This window comes from Micrasema longulum, unplaced genomic scaffold (assembly GCF_059751315.1).
Source record: "Micrasema longulum isolate JH-2025_06_02 unplaced genomic scaffold, ASM5975131v1 h1tg002270l, whole genome shotgun sequence".
NCBI lineage: Eukaryota > Metazoa > Arthropoda > Insecta > Trichoptera > Brachycentridae > Micrasema > Micrasema longulum.
The window spans coordinates 883-23,533 of record NW_028279428.1 but is presented as its reverse complement, the minus strand read 5'-3'; the positions used below and the strand labels follow the sequence as shown (position 1 = coordinate 23,533).

Genomic DNA, 22,651 nt, shown 5'->3' with positions numbered 1-22,651 from the left:
TAAGACTTCTAGCTCAACCATGCCAATCCATCTTCATCCGATATATGTAAAAAAAACAATGTTTTAAGTATATCCAAATGTTTGTAGACAGGCTGGATCTCTCTAGAGAATTATTTAGATCTAAATATGTTGCAACAGAGAGGGAAAACATTTTTGAGACAGTAATTATTTATTTATTTCACAAATTGTAGTCTGCATTACTTTACGGGCTCTTTAACTCATTATGTAATGCAGACTGCAAATATACATTAAAAGTTAATGAATATAAAGGGTACCGAATATACGAGTGTCTGAAACTCTTTTTATGTCTCACTTTTGATACTATAGGTATACCCGCGAGCGAGAGAGACAATTTCACGTGTCACGCAGGCCAGTAGCCAAGTAACCAGTAGCTCTCGGGGCTTCTTTGAGGGTAGTTCACTCGCTCGTGTTATGAACGTCAGCTATCATATTTTTAGCAATTATATTTAAAATATCATAATTTTTTCACTTCAAATATAGTTGATTGAACCAAACGCATCTCGTTAAAACTGTAATAATACCCTTAGCAATGGGCTGCCCGTTGAGGAAGTCGACCCTAAAGTCATCCTTTCCGCTGACGCTGTTCATCTTGGGAGATGCTCCTTGCTCCACGGATGTCTTCACATACTTCCCGTCGGAGACCTCGTCGAACACAACCAACATGGACGCCACACGGTGAGTGTACCCGGCCAAAGTCACTATTTCCTGCAAGAAACAGTTGTGTTAACAGATATTCATTTTCCTTTTAACAATTTATTTATTTCGACGGCTTACGCCTTTGACAAAGTATAAAATAATATTTAAAAACAATTATAATGAAACAAAACACCTGTACACAAGTATAGAAAATATTGTCACATAAAATAAAATCAGCAGAAAAAAAAGATTAAATAAATAAGAAATTTTAGCATAGGTATGCAGAAAATTAATAATAAATAAAGAGTTTAAATCTAAAAAGTATTGAAGTAACAGAGGCGATGTATCATAGTATAAACAGTAAAACAAGTATAACACTTGGTACATTTTTATAATTTGGAAAAGAAGTGATTAAAAAGTATTGATGTTAATTTGGATAAAGATAAATGAAATAAATCTAAGTTTCCATGTTTGTTCGCTAACATGTGGAGCCGTGGAATAGGTGAGTATTTAGCATTGTTTGAACTATGCAAATCAACAGCAAAAGAAGTATTTTGTCTCATCCCACGCTGTGTCACATAAAAACTCACACAATTTAAAAGTTCGGGACTGTCTAGAACATTATTTAATAGTTAACATATTACAACAGAGATGAAGAACATTTAAGAGAAGGTAATATAGAAGTCCAGGCATCTACAGGGCTTATGACCTGTCAATGGCTGGTTTAAGTGGCCACTTTACACACTGTGTAACATTCACCATTCTGCCTATATTTGAACATCTATATTCCTTCAATTCTTTCATCTGTTGATGTTTGTGAAGTTAAAGAGCTGAAACCTTTATTTATGCGGGTGAGATTCATCTAATTGAATTATTTCACCTACATACTAGGCAACGCCTGAAAATATTATTTTTTCAATTTCTATACTTCTTCATGGACCAGGTAATTTATCAACAATATTTTGAGTTTGTCTAAATTTTTGTAGACAAGGACTGGATTCAACTCCCTGGGGAGCTGTTTATATTAACATATTACTTATTTATTTATTTATTTTTTGCACCACAACAGGCCAGGAGGCCCAATTACAGTGGTGAATTACATCACAGAACACCCAGGCTTGAGAAAAATCACATTTTTATTTCCGTGTTCTCACCGGGATCGAACCCGGAACCTTCCGTGCATGAGTCAAGCGTCTTGACCACTACACCACGGAGGCCGCCGCTGATATTACAACAGAGATGAAGAAAATTTAAGAGAAGGTAATATAGAAGTCCAGGCATCTACAGGGCTTATGACCTGTCAATGGCTGGTTTAAGTGGCCACTTTACACACTGTGTAACATTCACCATTCTGCCTATATTTGAACATCTATATTCCTTCAATTCTTTCGTAGATGCCTGGACTTCTATATTACCTTCTCTTAAATGTTCTTCATCTCTGTTGTAATATGTTAATATAAACAGCTCCCCAGGGAGTTGAATCCAATCCTTGTCTACAAAAATTTGGACAAACTCAAAATTATTTAATAACTTGAAAAGCAGCACTAAATCTGAAATGTCCCTTCTATCACTAATACATATTAATTTTAACTGCTTCATTAAACATTTATAGTTAAGCTCTTCAATTGGAATGTGTATTGAACATCTGTATTCCTTCAATTCTTCCATCTCAACATCAACATGTTTGTAAAGTTAGTGAGCTGAAACATTTATTGATGCCTTTACATGGAATACTCCTCTGATCTAATAAAAGAAGAATTTACCTTATAGCTCGACATGAGTCTCTCCACAGCATCAGCGGCAGAGTTGAGAAGGTTCCTAGAAGTGGTCAGGTACTGAGACCTCTCGCTGATGGCACCGTCTTGGTCTCGAGCTGCAAATCAAAACAATCTTTAATTCAATTGTTCTTGTTGCAATCTCATCTTCCTATTATTTATCTCTGTGTCCAGGGGAATGAAAAATACAAACGGTGATTGGGATGTATAATAAATATTGGACTAACAATAACAGATTTATTCAATAATAATAATAGCAGTATACATGTATTTAAATCACATTGAATCAGTCCAACATTGCTTGCTTCAAAAAGTTGCGTGGATGCTTGGACTAGAGAGAGGCAAATATTCATAAATATTTCTAGTCTACAAAAACGTAGAACTAATATTGACTCTTTATATACAGGGTGTTCATTAAACCCTGTTTATAAATATGATAAATTACCTGGTCCATGAAGAAGTATAGAAATTGAAAAAATAACATTTTCAGGCGTTGCCTAGCATGTAAGTAAAATAATTCAATTGGATGAATCTCACCCGCATAAATAAAGGTTTCAGCTCTTTAACTTCACAAACATCAACAGATGAAAGAATTGAAGGAATACAGATGTTCAAATATGGGCAGAATGGTGAATGTTACACAGTGTGTAAAGTGGCCACTTAAACCAGCCATTGACAGGTCATGAGCCCTGTAGAGATGCCTAGACTTCTAAATAACCTTCTCTTAAATGTTCTTCATCTCTGTTGTAATATGTACATTTACTTAAAAAAATAAAAAATAGTTCAATATGACTGTAATATGAGTATTGACAATTCGTACCTGCTATCTGTTTGAACTTTGTATGGTGAAATTAGAAAAATATGTATTCGTACATATGCAGTAGACATTTGGACTTTGATTTATATTGAATGTGTGAAAAAGCACTAAAAGATAATTATCCCAAATAAAGATAATTTATTTAATGGACATCCTTTTTATCCACAAATAAAGCGACATTAATATCAGGGTCAAATGTATTCAATGCTAAGTGTTTTCATGTTGCTAAGTACATATATGAAACTCTTTAGAATTTATTTATTTAATATTTCACCAGAACACATTACATCGCCTATGTGAGTTCAATGCCGTGGATGAACCATTTGTCAAAATGTTCAGAAGGGACAAAAAAACCTTGCGATTTTGTATAAAAAAAAAAGATAAAAAATAAATTTAAATGCTGTTTATTTTGTGCAATGAGGAACTTCAGCCCTACGGGAAATTGGATACAAAAAATGTTTTCTTACGCGGGGTAAAAATTAGAGCATTAAATTGTACGGCAAAGTTTCTTGAAAATGTACAGAAAAAATAATAAACAATATTTTGATAAAAACGCACTATTTTAAATGACGTCACTGGTTCATGTGAATCAACCTATGATCTGAGAGCTATGGAAGATTTCCGGTCTGCTTGTCGCTTCTGGACCAATAGGAAGAACTGAATGAGAATAAGCGGAAATGAACCTCTGACGTCACACGCGGAGTTATTTCAGAAATACAAAACTTTAAAAAATCGTAGCGCCGATAATACATGTAAAAATTAAAAAAAAAATTTTTGACTTAGTTTTACAGTCTATTAACAAATAAAAAATTTGAAATAAACCACTGAACTTCCTCATTGATTTATTATACACGGTTTTTCAGGGCCAGACCGCGAAACTTCAGAGGAACATTTCTCATGGTAAGCTTTAAAAAAAATCCTAATAAAATTTTTCCATAAATTAATTTTTAAAAAAATAATTTTTTTTACCATCTCAAAATGGAGTAATTCTTTAATAATAATAATAATAATAATGTTTGGATAATTTATATAGCGCCATTTTTGTGAAAATCACCTCAAGGGCGCTGTACAATAAATAAATATCCCAACACGTCTTGCAGCTACAGAGCGCATGGACGGTTGGGATTCTAGTTCCTCGTCTCCAATTATGATATATTACAATTATGATATATATGAGCTAGATAGCGGAACGTCTTGCAGCTACAGAGCGCATGGACAATAAGAAATCTAGCCCCTACTTACACCTATTTAATTAACTAAATGAAAAATTATCAGGTAAATGGAATTAATAATTTTCACCCGAACACAAAAACACTGTACTTTCAGAGGAACATTCTTCATAGTAAGCTTTGAAAAAATCCTAATAAAAATTTTCCAAAACGTTGTTTTAAAATTATGATCTCAAAATGGAGTAAATCCTAAATTTTTCGGACTAGCATCCCTTCCGCAAACCCCTACCCTTCTTCGACAAAAAAAAATGTGATGAAAACGTATTTGACCAACGAAGCGATACGCACCCGACGCGTACAAGTGAAGCGGCTGGGTAGGAGAGCGGTAGAGGTTTGTGGAGGGACTGCTTGTCCGAGAATTTAAGGATTTACTACATTGTGAGATTAAATTTTTTTCAAATGATTTTTTGGAAAAATTTTATTAGGATTTTTTTTAAAGCTTACCATGAGGAATATTCCTATGAAGTTTCGCGGTCTGGCCCTGAAAAACCGTGTATATTTGAAAATCTATTTTTTCTATCGTATGCGTCTATACAAAGTTCATTATTTTATTTATTTATTTATTTATTTAAATTTTTATTCCAGTAAAATGGCTATAAAGTGCAGAGCCAATTCTACCATATGAACATATAAACATGAACATAAATATAAATATAAACAAAAATATAACAATAAACATAAATATAACAATAAACATAAATATAACAATAAACATAAATATAAACATAAAATAAAATTTTATATTGCAGCACTTATGGTGGTCTTAACATATCGCGCCATCGCTTCAACAGCGGTGATTGGATCCACTCTGCAGTGGCTTGGAGAATTTCGTTATTAGATTTTTTTAGGCGTTCCCATAGGCTCCAGGCTCTTTGGCGAAGCAGGGCAGCGAAGGTGTTTATTCGTCCAGCTGTAAACATTTCAGAGGCACTGCAGTACCTGGGCAATCCGAATAATTGTCGGTATGAGTTGTTATATGTGATCCTTAATTTGTTCCACGCTCCTTGCGTATAGTTGTTCCAAAGTTCACCTGTATACATGGACGTCAAATACGAAGTAAATATGATTTTCTTCACTTCGTTACTGCATTGAAAGAAGCGTCTCGCTAGCATAGAGGCCCTGACATTAATGGCTCTTCTCTGTCTCTCTATGTCCTGATCGTCTTTACAATTATCAGTCAGTATGTGCCCTAGATATTTGACTTTTGCAGTTACCATTAAACTGTTGTTGTCTAGGAATACAGGTGGTGATGGGTTCACGAACTCAGAAAGTGACGTCTTGTGTTTAAATATAAGTACGGCAGATTTTTTTGCATTGTATATCATATTGTGGTCAATTGCATATTTTTCGCAAATATTGAGCAACAATCTCATACTATTAATAGATGGAGTCAATAATACCATATCATCTGCATAACTAATATTGTTAGCGCAGACGCCGTTAACATGACATCCGACTTTGGATAAATTAAGAAGCACGGTGAGATCATCCATATATAAATTAAAAAGTGCCGGAGACAGACAACCTCCTTGTCGGACTCCACATTTCAAATAAAAAGGCGAAGATGTAGCATCTCCCCATTTTACAATATTTTCCTGTTGTGTGTGCCAGGCTGCCAACGTATTAATAATACAAGATGGAATTCCTTTCTTCTCCATTTTATTCCATAATATTTTATGATTTACGCGGTCAAATGCTTTACTCAAATCCAGAAAGCATGCGTATGTATTTGTTTTTCTTGATTTATAGTAGGCCACTGTTTGTTTTAAGGCAAATATTGCCATATCTGTTGACAAAGCTGCTTTAAATCCGAATTGGTTTCCGCAAGTATTTAATTTCTCCGAAATAATTCTTAACACCAATTTTTCGAAGATTCTGGATATCATGGTTGTTAGTGATATTGGCCTGTAATTTTGTTTTTCCGACAAGTTTACCTGCCCAGATTTAACTAAAGGTATCACCAATGTTTTTGTCATATCTCTCGGTAGGTGTGTATGGTTTAGTATCGCCGTAAAAAGAACACAAAGATATTGTGATATGTTTGAGCCGGCGTAACGTATATGTTCTATTTTGATACCGTCGTGTCCAGCAGTTTTTCCTGGTGAAATTTGTTTTATGGCAACATCAATGTCTTTACTATTGATTGCAGCGAGGCTACCAAATTTAGCTGACAGATAAATCGAGTCTGGTTTTGTATTATCATTACAGCCGGAAGTTTCAGAGAAGTATTCTCTGAATAAACCGGCTATAATTCCATCACCAGTAGTTCCGTTAACACAAAGAGGCATTTTTGTTTTATTGTTAAGTATTGCTGATGATTTTCTCCAAAACTTTTTGAAATCTTTATTTTGTAAGGCAATTGTCATACTGTCCATTTAAATTTGATTAGAGTTACGTTGGCATTGTTTGAGAGATTTTTTAAATATTTTTTTTAATCTTTTTCTGGATTCGAAAATTTCTCCTGATCTTGGTTTTCCTGCTTCTATCCATTTAATAAATGCACTTCTAGATTCTGAGTAGTCATTTGAAACTCTGTCGTTCCATCCCGGGACTATGTACCTCGGTTGATTGACACGGTCCCTTTTGAATTATGACAATTAAACTGGCAGTTACATATTATGGCATATTTGCGGCATTGCCTTTAAACGACTCTTGACGAAAGAGAGCATTTTCGACACCTCGTTCCGTTCGCACTCAATCGAGGGAATAAAGCTCCTAGAGCTGTTTGCGATATTTGCGCAGTGTAGACGCCATAAATAAGTAAAAATCACGTTTTTTTAAACATTTTTTAAGTAAAAAAGGTCTATCAAATACTGTCCAGTTAAAAGAAATAATTTTGGTACTTATTAGTAGCGTAAAAAATATTTTTAAAATTGCAATTTTGAATTCCCGCATAAACGGTCATTCCATTGGCCACGCCCCTAATACGTCACGATTCATGTTTATTATTTCCTGACCATTCAAAAGTGTCACGAATCTTGACGTCACAACTATGAAGGCCAAAATTGTCGCGTTTTTCTAATGACGCTTTTTTTTTTTAATTTCGTTTTTAAATTTATTTCTGAAAACATCTCTCCTCAATAGCCATATAGATTTTGAAAATACAATTAATTATTCTAAATCTATTTCATATATTTTTATCGGTATTCGTAGTATGTGATATTTCCCTATTCTTGACTGTTTTTTGTAAAATATTTTTTTTTTTTTTACACCACAACAGGCCAGGAGGCCCAATTACAGTGGTGAATTACATCACAGAACACCCAGGCTTGAGAAAAATCACATAAAATTTTTGTGTTCTCACCGGGAATCGAACCCGGAACCTTCCATGTGTGAGTCAAGCGTCTTGACCACTACACCACGGAGGCCGCAAACAAGTTATATTGACTAATAAGTTATAGTTTTAAAAGGGCGGTGCTTATTTAGTAGTTCGCTAGCATTCGCAGCTGACGGTATTGTGCCACGATGCTTAAAGCTCGCTTACACAATAATTTGTTGCAGTCATGTGAAAACTATTGAAGACATTTATAAAAGTAGCGATTTGAGAATGGACTCATCTGAATGGCAAAAAATTGGTGGCCATTTTGTTTTATTTGACAACATAGGCATAACGGTTCTATCGGATGCTTTTGTCGCTGTGCTTGGCTTTGTTTGTAAATAACTTGGATATTTACGTTATAATAAAAAAAAAATCGACTATGGTGAATTGCAGTATGTTTGGTTGCAGCAGTAGGAGCGTCAAAAGTGTTAAAGGAGTCAGTTTTCACAGGTAATTGATTTCGAATATTTTCCCAATATTTACACTGATTTTGTATGTTGCTTAAAAACTTTGCTAATATCAACATATTTACTTCAGATACCATTTTTTCTTAATTTAGGGGATAAATTTGTGAATTAAAGTATGTTTACTGTTGATAATGATGGTTGATTACGGGCGATATGTCGGGGCCGCACTAGGCAGCCATATAAAGTTTGAGACTTTATCGAGTAGAGGTCGATTAAAATTTTACTCGAAAATAGCAACGAGCCATCCAAAATCACTGGAGTGAAAGACTGACGAAAGGCGTTAGACTGCACTGTCTCTCGCCAAACCAAGGATTCAATCGAAAATTTTGGCTGGGATCTCGTTAAACAAACAGCCCTGATCTTGCACTGAGTGATCTTGCACAACTGATGAAAGAGTGCAGGAAGCGATCACCAAATTCCTCCACGGACTGGCGGCGGACTTCTTTGAAGCTGGATTCCAAAAGTGGATTAGTCGTCAACAAAAATGCATTGAAAAATCTGGTGATTATGTTGAAAAATAGTTAAGAAATTAAGCTTTCCAATGATCTATTTTTCAGTTCAAATAAAAAATGCCTTAAACCTAAAAAAAATTGAGAACCTTATTTTTTATGCAACCCTTGTTTATAATAATTTTAATAAATTTTATGTTATATATTTAAAAATTAACATTTTCATCTTATTTTTAGTAAAAAAAAATACAAGAAAATATGTTATACTGCAATGAAAAGACGTTTCTTGCTAGAAACGCTCTTTTTATTTAGTAATTAAGTAAACGTCTTTCTTTTTAGTGTTCATATGCCAATTGATTCTACTCAACTAAATCAAATAGACGCTACTGGCCATTTACTGTTTTTCAAACTAGTAACGCCGACCTAATAATCCATTAACTTCGAAATTACCAGCAGATCTTAAATTAAATTGAAAACGAGTAGGTACATTCATTTCAAATGTTTTTAAAAACGGAATAGAAGAAAAAATAAGTATTTTAATCGGTCTTAAGTAATTATATAAGTCAGAACAGCCTTTAATATTTGGTAATCTTCGCGACTTTTTGCAGTTTAGTCTCATTTATTAGTGAAAATAATAGGGTTGTGGTTATTTTAGGAAGATAGATGTATTTTTAGTAGATACATATTGTTTTCCTGATTCCGAATATGTATTAAACTCATTTTCGAAAAAAATGTTAGACGCATCTTTCTTTCTTATGGCAGCAGTATAGGGAATCGATTATAACAACATCTCATATCAACTTAATATTTGAGGAAATGCCAGCCGGGCCAGATTACGGAAGAAGGTACCTGAGCTAGCCTTGCCCATGAGGATAGGCAGAGAGACCATGACCATGCCGGTTCCGCTCCACACGTACTTCATGAAGAACTGCTCCAGCATGACGAACCACAGCTTCTGGCCGAAGATGACGTTCATCTGGGAAACCAGTCCATCGTAAGCGCTGAACAGCTGTCTTAGCTCCACCTGTAACATACATTTGAGAATGATCATGTTTTATTACTATCATACTTACATTGACAGTAAAACGGACGTTGGTTATAGAAGGCTTCAGACTCGGTTCTTGGACTTAATTTTTTGTTGGCAAAAGCCTGAATTTCAAGAGGTATTTTGTTGTAGAATCGTATGCAGTTTGAGGCGAAAGAATTATTAGTAGTGGACACAACTGGCATATCTTTATTTCTCATGTTAAACCTATGGAAATCTCTGTTCTTCTTAAAATCAACAATATTTTTACGCACACAGATCAATTTTTCATTATCATATTGACATATATGGGCACGCACTCACGCTGCATTTTTACCGCTAACAACAACGCGTAAGGCCCTCTGGAACTGCTCGACGTCGACACGATCGAAACTCAATAGAATCTCCGTGTCCCGTGTCGGCTACAGTTCAGTTAGCTTTTTACTCTCTCTCTCTCTAAGACTTTTAAATACCCACATAAAAAATTCGTGTCGCAGTTAATTCATTCAGTGTTGTATTTAATTGAATCATTATTTGTATAATATTGTATTCATCATATTATTTTTTAAATCACAGAACAATTTAAGTGAATCTTTCATTCAATTTCACGCAACATTACAACAAAACGGCGTTAAGTCAAACTAACCATTTCATTCCAGCAAAAGAGTTCACTACACATGTGACTGTCAATATATTGATTTCTTAAAACTTATCTCTGAGTTATTCTCTTGGATTCATATTGTAAATTACTCGAACAGCTCTCTTCTGCGGCACATAAACATAATCAATATCTGCAGCATTTCCCCTCAGCAGTATACCATCAGACATAATAAATTATGACAGGCGCTTTTTTGTCTCGATAGAACTTTCAATTGATAATAAATAATAACAGATAATTCGTCGGGTATTTCGAATATGCTTCCCGGTTACCTTGTGCCCGCCGTAGAAGGCGATCTCCTCCGCGTGCGCGATGATGCGCGAGTGGATATGGCGCAGGTAGCCGTGCCGCTGGGCTTCTTCGCTGACCAGCTGCCCAAACTTGGGGCTGAGCACGCGCATTATGTTGCCGGTTATCGCCACCACACACACTGCAAACAGCGGCCCTGGAAACAAATACAATAACTCCAATTATCACTGCCCTTTTGATGTATTTTAGAATAACGATGCAAGGAGCTTGTGTAGGAAAGATTTTACGGGTTGGCGAGTCGCAAACTAAACAATTTTTTTTTATTTTTATTTTTATTTTCTTTTATTCAGGAAACATACAGTACAGTTACAAAGTTTAATATTTTACACAATTAGACTTAATTCTAATGGACCAGTGAAGTGTCCATATTATAAGTGAGTCTTCTTTGTTTATTCTCAAATGTAATAAAAAAAAACTAAAGTGTTAAGTGTCCTCGGCACGGGAAACCCCAGTGAGGTCACATTATTTTTATTATTAATTTATAGTTTGTAAGCAAAAAATATGAATAAATAAATAAAAAATAAATAAATAAAGCAATTATATGTAAAAAAAAAGAGAAGGAAAAAGAAAAACATAAATGAAAGTTGTTTAAAAATTAAAATTTAAGTGAAAAAAAGATATTTTAAAGTTTGTAGTTTGTAGTGAGTATTTACAAATGGAAATAATATTAAAAATGAAGAAAATTTGTAAGAGTAATTAAAAATTAAGAATTGAAATAAAGAATGGAAAACATGCTCAGATGTAAAAATAAAATAAAATAGTAATAACATTTTTTTAAAAAAAGGAAAAACATAAATCTACAAATATTTATTTTAAGGGATTCAAAGAAACGATGAGAAGAATCTTTATGTGAAATATAAGACAATAAATTTAGGTCAATTTAAAAAACATTTTGTAATTAGTAATAGTTATTTTAGGGATGTGTCACTATTTAATGTAAATTGGCAAATATATTCATGAGTTTAGGACGAGGCCAGCCCTTCTGGTTACATCTCTTAAAGAGCTAGGTTGTTTGATAATCTTTTGGACGTTGGAGAGTCGAAAGATCCCAAAGGGGTAGTACTAATAACCCAATTTGGCATTTAAGGTAGGTAAAAAAGAAAAGGTATATCCTAAAATACACAGTATAAAATATAGTTATTATAATTAATTTTAAGCGGTCTGATTAAAGCTGATATGCTAAAATCTATTCAAACAAAAGTTGGCTGTTAGCGTACTTTAAGTTTTCCAAAACAAATATAGCCCATTTTTTAAGTTATTGAGACTCCACACTTAAGACCAGCTCTTTTGGCAGCTTATTCCAACCATCACCAACCCTATTACTCAAAAAATGCTTCAGTGGGTTAATGTTGAATCTGGTTTTCTCCAGTCTGAGACTGTGGGCTCAAAGTCGAGGATCTTGTTTTAGTTTGCACAGTCTGACAGCTTTGTGTCTCATCTTTGGACTCTTTCAAACAAGTTGGTATCCTTAAAAAATAGAGTTTCCATATCTAAAACCCGTATTCGAGAGTTGGTCTGATGATTCATATATCTTTAGTATCAGATTCGGTGTTTTATATGAGAAGACTTTTTAAATCAAGTAGATTTTTTCAATGTTTTTTTTTTTTATAAAAAGCAATATTCGCCTTCTTATAAGTTACGCAAATATTTCATTTTGAGGGCCATTTTCAACGAGTTGTAAATAACTCACTATTAGAAAATGGAAATCAAGTTGGGGTAGACTGGGATTCGAACCACGGATCTTTGATCCATGAGTCCGAGACACTAGCCACGGGACAACAACCCGATTCTAAGTACGTGACTATCTACTACTACAACTACCATCACGCCATTTCCCCATAGGGGTAGGCAGAGAGAATGGACCGTCACACACGTCTGTCCTGGCATACATTTCTAGCTTATTTCACTTCACACTTCACAAAAAGCTTTAATAAAAATTATCTTAAGAGTCCCAATCAGAACTAGCTCCCTCGGTATATTTAAAAATCTTAATGTAAAATCTATAAAACAACTTTATGTAAAAACTTTGTTACTATACGCACACAAACATTATTCTCTACCCTCCGTTACAAATACAAGAGTTACTAGATACTCCACCCTGATGCTGCAAAAAAAAATAAAAAATACAACCTTCGGTCAAAGAGGATTGACCTACTACTCGGTTAAAGTGTACAATCTACTTCCATTATCCATAAGGACAATTAGTAAGTTCTCAAAATATAAAAATCGCTATTAAGAAATGGATAGTGGAGGTGGGTTGCGCACGGATCGATGAGTGGATCAAGCCAAATATGTATGCACTGTTAATGTTTTTTTTTTAATTGGTATATATAAATTGGTTATGTTTTTTATGAATATTTTTGTTTTTTATTATTTATTATGTTAATTATAATTAGGTTAATTGGTTTAATTACGTTTTTTTTAATGTTATTATTATGTTAACTTTGTTAAATAGCTAATCTTAGGCATGTTTCATCACATTTTGTAAAATGTTTCCCTCGGTACGGGACACCTTAGTGAGGGAACATTATTCTGAATAAAAAAAAGAATACAAACAATGTAAAAGTATAAAATAAATAAATACATCTTGTCATACATGCCCTTTGGTTCTGCCTGCTTTTGACATGACCAGACTTAAGATTTTGGTTTATCTGATCATGCCACGTCTTCCTTGGTCGTCCTCGTCTTACGTTATCGTTCATTTTCGCCATATATACTTGTTTTACCATGCTTTCATCATTCATTCGTTCTACATGACCAAACCATCTCAGAGACCCATTCTTAGTCTTATCAATTATACCTGAATCAGATTTTTCTTATTTTAAATTGATTTTTAAAATTAATTATGTGTTGTTATTTCGCCGAAAAGATGCGGATTTTGTCAATAATAGTCGAGTAGTCATCTCTTTTGTCGTCATATTGCTATTTAAAACAAAAACCCTTAGGCTATTTAATTACAAAGAGGAATGAAAAGTGGCAATACTAGCATATCAAAAGGCATAAATCGGATGCCAATGTAGACTGACCGTGTCAACCACAGAACTTGACATGACAAAGGGCGAGATTCGTACCTGCTATAATGTTGGCTTTCATTTTGTGAGTGAATCTCGCCATCGTCAGCGAGATGAGGAGGAGATCGAAGCACGGCTTGGTGAGGTGGCTGTACAGGTGGGCACAGGATGAAGCAAACACGCTCACGTCATCTGTCAATCTGTGGAAAAACAAGAAGACAAATTAATCACATTATTATTTCGTTCACATTGTATCTAGATGTATATGTTCCACTCCTTGATTAAGCAGATGTATGTTATCCAGATGCTAATTCTGAACTGCTTGATAAGTTGGAACGATTGCAGAATGTTTGTCATCAGATCTTTAATCTTCGCAAATTTGACCACTGGCTCAGTATCAGGCATAGAAAAAACATTTATATTCTATCACTTCTTCACAATATTTTGAATCCGGTTGTGACCCTGTGGCTAGTGTCTCAGACTCAAGGTTTAAAGGTCCGTGGTTCGAATCCCACTCTACCCCAACTTGATTCTCATTTTCTAATAGTGAGTTATTTACAACTCGTTTAAAATGGCCATCAAAATGAAATATTTGGGCAAATCATAAGAACGCAAATATTTTCTTTTTAAAAACAATAACAATAATCCCACTTCGCCTGTTTATCTGAGAGAGCTCTTCCAACCTCTATCACAGCATGGGCTATCTCTTCGTTTTAATAATGAGAGAACTCTTTCAATACCCATTCATCGCTCTATTTTTTGCCTCCTCTTTCACAGTAGTAGCTGCTCGATTATGGGATAATCTACTAAAATTATTAAGTATCAAACTAACAGCCGTATTGCTAACATTGAATTTTTTATTTACGCACTTTGGGTTGATGCATTTTGGGCTTCTATGTATATGTCAAAACTGTTAACACAAATACTTTAACAACAACAGAACAGCGTTTATGATTTATTTAATTATTTATTTTATTTTATTAGGGATTATGGCGGCCTCCATAGTGTAGTGGTCAAGACGCTTGACTCACACACAGAAGGTTCCGGGTTCGATTCCCGGTGAGAACACAAAAATTAAAATGTAATTTTTCTCAAGCCTGGGTATACCGTGATGTAATTCACCACTGTAATTGGGCCTCCTGGCCTGTTGTGGTGCAAAAAAAAAAAATTACAGCTATTTCATTAAAAAATAAGTAGAAATATATTGATACTAGAGAAAATTTAAAAAATCCCTTGTTATCTAATAATACAGCGTATATGAGAAAAGAGTTTACGTAATTGTATGTGTGTGACGTTTGTATTCAAGGGTGAGTATGTGAATGTGTTACCGAGTTAGTTTTCGTTTTGTTTTAAGGAAAAATAAAAAGGATTATATATATGATTATTTTTTTTTATTTTATTATTATTAAAATTAAAAGAATATTCAAATATTTGTAGTTTATGATTCTGCAAGAAAGGAAGCAACAATCAAAGCAAATGAAATTGGATGCTTTTTTCAAAAAAGTGTAAGAATTTGATTTAGTATTGGTGAGTTGGTATTTATTATAAAAAATCATTGTTTTTATCAGGAGATTATTATTTATTTTGTAAACAAATTTAAACTGTATTTATTAAATACATTTATAATTTATTTTGAATATTTAAAAGATATGCATTAAATAAACATGTTAGATTGTTCTTAGACTTTGGACACGGAACCTATTTATTTATTTATTTTTATTTATTTATGTATTTCACAGTTTTAAAATGTACAGAGTTTATTTGTTTCAGGTCCCGATTAGCTAGGAAATTCCTGTGTTTAGGAAGGACCTTATTTTTTTCATGTGTTTTTTTTATTTTTTATTTCATGAAATGACGCTTAATAAATTCAAAGAATAATAATAGCATTAGAAAAAATCAATATAAATATAAATTAGAAAACATGCAAGTAATAATAATAAAAATTGAATCATAAAAATAAATTAGAAAATATGCCATTAATAGTTAATAAATGAGACATAATTATTATAAATTATAAAACATACCGATGATAATAAAAATTGAACCACAAATACACATTATAAAATATAAAATTAGTAATAAAGAAATTAAACAACAATATAAATTGGAAAACATACCGATAATAATAAAAATTGAAGCTTAAATCGACTGTGGAATCATCTCCCATCCACCATCAAAGATGTTACTACATTATCTCTGTTTAAATCACGTCTGAAAAAACATCTCCTTTCTCTTCCTTAATCTTTCCTCCTTTCCTTTTTCCTCTTTCCTCTTTTTTCCTTTTTCCCATTGAGTAATAGTTTTGATTTAAGGTAATTTATAAACGAATACGTTTATTTCTATTTTTATATATTTTTAACTTTTTAATCTTTTTTTTTTCTATTGAATATGTTCTGTAACTTGAATTATAAAAATAAAACTTTTATTTTATTGGTTGGTTGGAAGAAATTGCCATTTGGCAATAAGCCCGCCAATGTACAAATAACATTATGTACAAAAAGTTAAATAAAATAACATAAAATAAATACAAATTTGAAAATATATCGTTAGTAATTAAAAATTGAAGAACAAAAATAAATTACAGAATATCCCATTTATATATTTTTTTAAATAAGATACGTGTAAAATACTAGTATTAAAAAGAAAAATAAAACATATGTAAATGAATAAACATAGAAAGTAAAAATGAAATATACATAAAAACAATAAGAGATTTTTTTCAATTAAAAGCAACACAATTTTTAGTCATGAAAATAATTACAGGATATAAAAAGGTCTAACCCTATATCTTCCATTATATTTGTGTTCATTTTACATATGGCATATTTATGCATAGAAAATTATTATTAAGGAAAATGGAAAGACACAATGGTATATAGTAGACTTGGTGGGAGTGGAAGCGGAAGAGAAGTGTTTTAATTGAATTTGATTCAGTGATCGTTTGAAAGAAGACAACTTGTTGTCAAAGATATCAAGAATGGTATGTTTTATTGAGAACTATTATGAGCCATTTTAGAGTATCAGAGTATCTATTTATTTATATACGGCATTTCTGCCATTTACATATATGTGGTATAAAGAGTGCTTAAAAATAAAAATATAAAAAAATCGATAATGAAATATTAATATACTCGTACTGTACACATTATTAATTACTTGAAATACATATATATTTTAAAGAAATTATACAATAACAAAATACATAAATCAATCAAATTATAACTATTCCAACCCAATCTCCTGAAGATGATTTGCTCTTTTTGATGAAAAATATGTTGATCACTTTATTTTTTAAGTTAGGCGGAGATAAACTAAATATATCGAAATATGATGCATATTCATTCCCGGTATTCTGTAATCTAACAGTAGGTGAGTTATATTGAGCTACCGTTCGAGAATTATTTAAAATTCATTGAATTATTTGATTAGAGAAATATCAATATCACCATTTTTTACAATTTTTAAATTAATTAAGGCCTATGAAATGCTGTCACGTAAAAAAAAATACTACTTATCATTAGCGTAAAAAATGTTTTTAATTTTGAAATCCCGCGAAAACGGTCATTGCATTGGCCACGCCCCTAAAACGTCACGATTCATGTAAATTTTGAACTTTGTTCGCGACCGTTTAAATTTAAATAGAACATCGTCACGAATCTTGACGTCACAATTATGGCGTTTAGACAGGAACATAACAATTCTTTTTTTAAAGTCATGTGTAACAACATTTCTCCACAATATCTATATTTGAATTTTGAAAACACATTTTTTCTAAATGTATTAATTTTTTTTTTAACGGTATTTGTAGCAGTGGCGAATGGTGATTTTATTAACAGGTAAGCTATAAAATATCATATATTTGAACCTACATAGGAGCTACCTTTAGGTGATTTTCACAAAAATTGCGCTATATAAATTATCCAAACATTATTATTATTAGGTACATAATATAAGGTAAGTAATACGTACTATAAATTTATATTTTTCTGTGGTTCTGTGTGATACAACAACTCTCATCCATGAAATCAACTCAAACGATGTAACTTCGTGATATATTATATTAAATATATATATTATCCATTACTTTAATACATAATTCATTAAAAAATAAATAAAAAATACCACTATGAATTCAGTCGATATTAGGTATTCCATTGAAATGTCAACTGACCGAATTGTTCTAGTAATTAAATGTGCTAAAAACGGGCGCATGGAGCGCTATATGTCCTGCAATATGACGGATGAAAGTAATTATGGTCTTATGTCAAAAGTACCATCTCAAAGAAAAATAGTCCTTAAGAAACAATGTTTGAAATACTGCTTTTCAAATCAAGAATCTTCAAATAATTTGTGTAATCTGCAAGTTGAATCTAGGAGAAAAAACCCGCACTGGGGTTAATACATTCAAAATATAGTATACTTATTTGTATGAAAAAATAAACTGGAATAATCGGCTAGTTTCTTGGCTCACCGCAGGCGCTGGGCGCGCTTTATTAGAATTCATATTTATATTGAGATAAAAAGTAGAACGGTAGAAATGATTTAAAATAAATGTTAAATATTTATTTGTTTTTCTGTAAATAAATTTACAATAAAACATTATTAACTAACTAACTAACCATCACGCCATTTCCCCAGAGGGGTAGGCAGAGAGGATAGAACGCCACACCACTCTGTCCTGGCACACTTCCTTTGCTTCCTTCACATTCATACATCTTCTCATGCACGCACGTCGATTATTCCGACTTTTCACATGACCACTTTCAAGAATTTGTTGTACTTGATCATGCCATGTCTTTCTCGGCCTTCCTCGACTTCTACAACCAGACACATTCGCATCATAAATCTTTTTAGCCGTTCTTTCATCATTCATTCGCTCCACATGACCGAACCATCGCAAAAGACCTTTCTTAATTTTGTCAATAATGCTTAACTCAGCCTTGCATTCTGCTCTAATTTCGACATTAGGGCACCTATCATACATTGTTTTTCCGCACATTCGCCTGAGGGATCGCATTTCAACAGCATTCAGTCTACTTTCGTCCCTTTTTTTCCAACTCCATGATTCGCTTCCATACATTAGGGTTGGTACCAGAACTCTATTATGAACTGCTAATTTAGCCTCTTGCGATGGACACTTATTTGCTACGACAGACTTTAAGGCACCATTAACTCTGTTACCGGCACTAACCCTCCTTTCAATATCCTTGTCCATATTTCCATCTCTAGTAAACATACTACCCAGATATACAAATTCTTCGACCTGTTTCAAACTATCTCCATTTACTACAATCTTACAATCTTGGCAAAACATTATTATGGTTAGTCAAATATAATGGTAAGCTGCGCATAATCGCTTCTATACACGATTCGCCCCTGATATGTAGTATGTGATATTTCCATAATCTTTGCTAATAACAATTTACTATGTGCGTGGCTACTATATTTTTTTTTTTTAATATACATAAGAGGTAAAACAGAGTTTTCGAAAAAATAAAGGATAATTAAATTACATAGCGATGAAATACATTTTAATGAAATACATATTAACAAAAAGATTAGTAAACATAAAATTCCCACAAAGGCATGGCCTGTTCGTGGGTATACAAGAAATGTTTATAAATTTTCGCTCCTACAATACATAGACAGGTATAATATTTTTGTGTAATATAATTTCTTATGAAAGAGAAAAGAAAATATTCCGTAAAAGATTATAAGGTACTCTTTTATTTTATAGTAATTAAAAAAGGAAATAAAAAAATATTAAAAAAACATAAAAATATTCCTTATTATTAAAGGGCAACAAAATATATCATATAAAAAAAGAGTTCATATCTTCAGTTTGAATCCAGAATAGTGCAACAAAATATACGTTACCTATGATCGGCATTTTCTATTCTGCTATCCAAATTGGCGACTCTGTAGTAGGTTTGCTTCTTGAAGTACATTCTGTAGGCATGGTCCACAAGACGAGATCTGATGACAAAGAATACAAACTTATATTAGTCACAAACTTATTAGACCCATTGTAAATGATCGATTATGCGAAAAGTATTTTTTATGTAAGTAAACCAACATGTACAGACGCAATTATTCATAATTCCTCAAATTGCTCATAAACATAACGCATTCCATCCAATGATACAAAGGATAATTACTGTTCCACAAGATCAGTGGTCGGCAAACTCATTAGTCAAAAGAGCCAAAGATCAGAAGTACGACAATTAAGATTCGTTTTGAGAGCCAGATTTCTTCATGTTTTAAACTATTTTTTCTTGTACCCTACACATGTTACGCAGCGAAGATCTCCATATTTACTCTGTATTTCAAGTACAAATTCATTAAATTGCCAATACTAGTCGACATAATGTTTCTATACTGATTTATTATTTGCGTAAAACATTCATTTAAGAAACTCAGTATTTTAATCTCACATTAAATATATTTTTTATTTTTTATTCTTTTTTATTCTTTCTTGTTTCATTCTTATTTTATTTTTGATTTATTCTGCTCTATTATCTTTATCCATAGAATGAAGAATAGTCCAGAAGAAGAGTAGAATCAAATTTGAATACATCGGACTGTGTCCAATAATGCCCCCACTTTGACCCAATTTCGCCGCGCGCATTCGTGATGTCGCCGCGTAATGTTGCACAATGGTAAAAGATATTATTATAACACAAATGTAAGGTAAAAAAAAAGCAATCTGTTAATTTCCCTAAAATTGTATTGTGCACGCGGAAATATTGATTGACACAACAGAGTGAATAAGTAAAGAGTCATTTAATAAGAGTAATTTAATTAATGAAGTTTAAACTCAAAATGTAAAACAAATTTTATTTTACATAAAACGGATATTTTTATATCATGTTTAATAACATTTCGTGTTTTAAAGAAAAAGTCGGTCAAATGTCCACCACAGAGTTGTTTAATCCAAGGTCCAATTTTCATTAGTTCTTTCATTAGATGAGCAAAGTAGGGTAAAAAAATTTACTACCCTGGCAACACTAACGAAATGTTCATTTTGTTTCTTCAACAATCTGAGAGATGGAAAAATAATTCAATTTTTAAGTAATGGATTTGCTACTTACACATTCATTTGCTAAGTACATATGAAATGTGATCCTATCCTGTTTCTTTAAGATCCTAGCAGTATTTCTACATTTAAAAGGGACACAACACGGCATAGTTGAATTCAAATCAAGAGTTGCGTACTGAGCGACGTCTACAAAGAAACTAATGGGTCAAAACGTAAACCTAATCATTTATGAGTAGTTCAGTCGCCTTCTGTTTGATGTGCGTATGCGGTTTCTGGACTATTCTAATTTCTATGTCTTTATCTTTCCTCTGTACGTGTGACGTCACTGAACTTCTCCTAAACGGCTTAACCGATTTACGTGCGATTTTCAGAAAAATATAGATCTTTGCGCTGTGCGTGTTCGTAGATATTAAAATCTTCAATCTAATATGTAAAAAAGAAGAAAGGAGCATAAATGTTTTATTACTCGATCTACCAGGGTTGCATTCGAGGAGAATGCATTTACAAAAAATGGAAAGATGTTTTTTTGTGATAAAAAAGTTTGTTTTTGAATGTTTACAAACAGCATTTGTTTTTGTGGATCTCCATCAGATTCTTTCCTTAAGTTCCTTATAATTTATTTATTTTAACTGGACTTTTAGTAATACTAAAAGAGGTGGGTTGCGCACGGATCGATAAGTGGATAAAGCCAAATAGGTAAAATGCCCCTGTACTGCTTATGGAATTTGTTCCATTGGTCTGAATAAATTGGTTATGTTTGTTATGATTATTTTAGTTTATATTGTTTTTTATGTTAATAACAATTCGATTGATTAGATTAATTACGTATTTTTATTATTATTATTATATTAACTTTGTTTAATAACTAATTTAAGGCATGTTTCACATTTTGTAAAATGTTTCCCTCGGCACGGGAAACCCCAGTGGGGGAACATTATTATGTATGAAAAATAGAATGCAAACAATTTAAAAGCATAAATAAATATAGAAAATAAACAAAAATGAGTAACACATAAAAAATAAATAAACAATGAGGAACTTTAGCCTTACGCGAAATTGAATACAATAAATGTTTTTCTTGCGCGAGGTAAAAATTTGAGCATTCAATTGTACGGCAAAGTTTCCAGAAAATGTACGAAAAAAAATTATAAAAACATTTTAATAAAAACGAACTACTTTGAATGACGTCACTGGTTCATATGAATCAACCTATGATTTGAGAGTTATGGAAGATTTCCATTTTGCTTGCCTTGGATGGACCAATGGGAAGAACTGATCGAAAATAACCGGAAAAGATCCTCTGACGTCACACGCGAAGTTATTTCAGAAAAACAAAACTTTAAAAATCGTAGCGCTGATAATACGACATATAAAAATTAATAAAACGACTGGACTCTCTCATTAAACAATTTAAAAAATTGAGAAAGTATTACAATTAAAAAAAAAAAATATTGACATGCACACGTTTTTATTTTCAAAATACATACAGTACGTTTTTATTTATTTTATTTTTATTATTAATAAAACATACAATACGTGTAGCACATATTATACTCCCATGAATTATTTTTAAAAACACATTTGGGACCGCACATATAAAGAAAACATTTTTGTGACAATACATAATATCATACATAGTTAATACATCCGAAAAAGTAAGAAAACATAATATAAAAAACATAAAACACAGTACTTTACAACATCTATACAGGTGTTATTTAAACCCTGTCACATCAGAAACCACAATGATCAGTATGGGCTAGAAGACATATTACCATTTTAAAAAAATATTTAGAACCAAGAAAATGTTTAAAAATAAAATATTTAAAAAACAAATGGTTGCTTACTTCTGCACGGGAGAAGTGAGGGGAGCGCGGCGCAGTGTCAGACTCCCCCC

The 22,651-nt window shown here is 32.5% G+C and overlaps 1 protein-coding gene across 1 annotated transcript in view; it reads right to left on the bottom strand.

Moving 5' to 3' along the window:
• The window catches only part of LOC148272618 (ATP-binding cassette sub-family D member 1-like), a gene marked incomplete at its 5' end in the record, with an annotated part of 31,831 nt that extends 12,140 nt beyond the window's left edge, over window positions 1-19,691 (bottom strand). Inside the window, 6 exons of the mRNA XM_088239810.1 lie at window positions 543-726; window positions 2,421-2,530; window positions 9,563-9,737; window positions 10,668-10,840; window positions 13,776-13,915; window positions 19,593-19,691. Of these exons, the coding sequence (XP_088095936.1) occupies window positions 543-726; window positions 2,421-2,530; window positions 9,563-9,737; window positions 10,668-10,840; window positions 13,776-13,915; window positions 19,593-19,691 (881 nt within the window). The remainder of the gene's footprint in view (window positions 1-542; window positions 727-2,420; window positions 2,531-9,562; window positions 9,738-10,667; window positions 10,841-13,775; window positions 13,916-19,592) is intronic.
• Window positions 19,692-22,651: the final 2,960 nt, after the last annotated feature.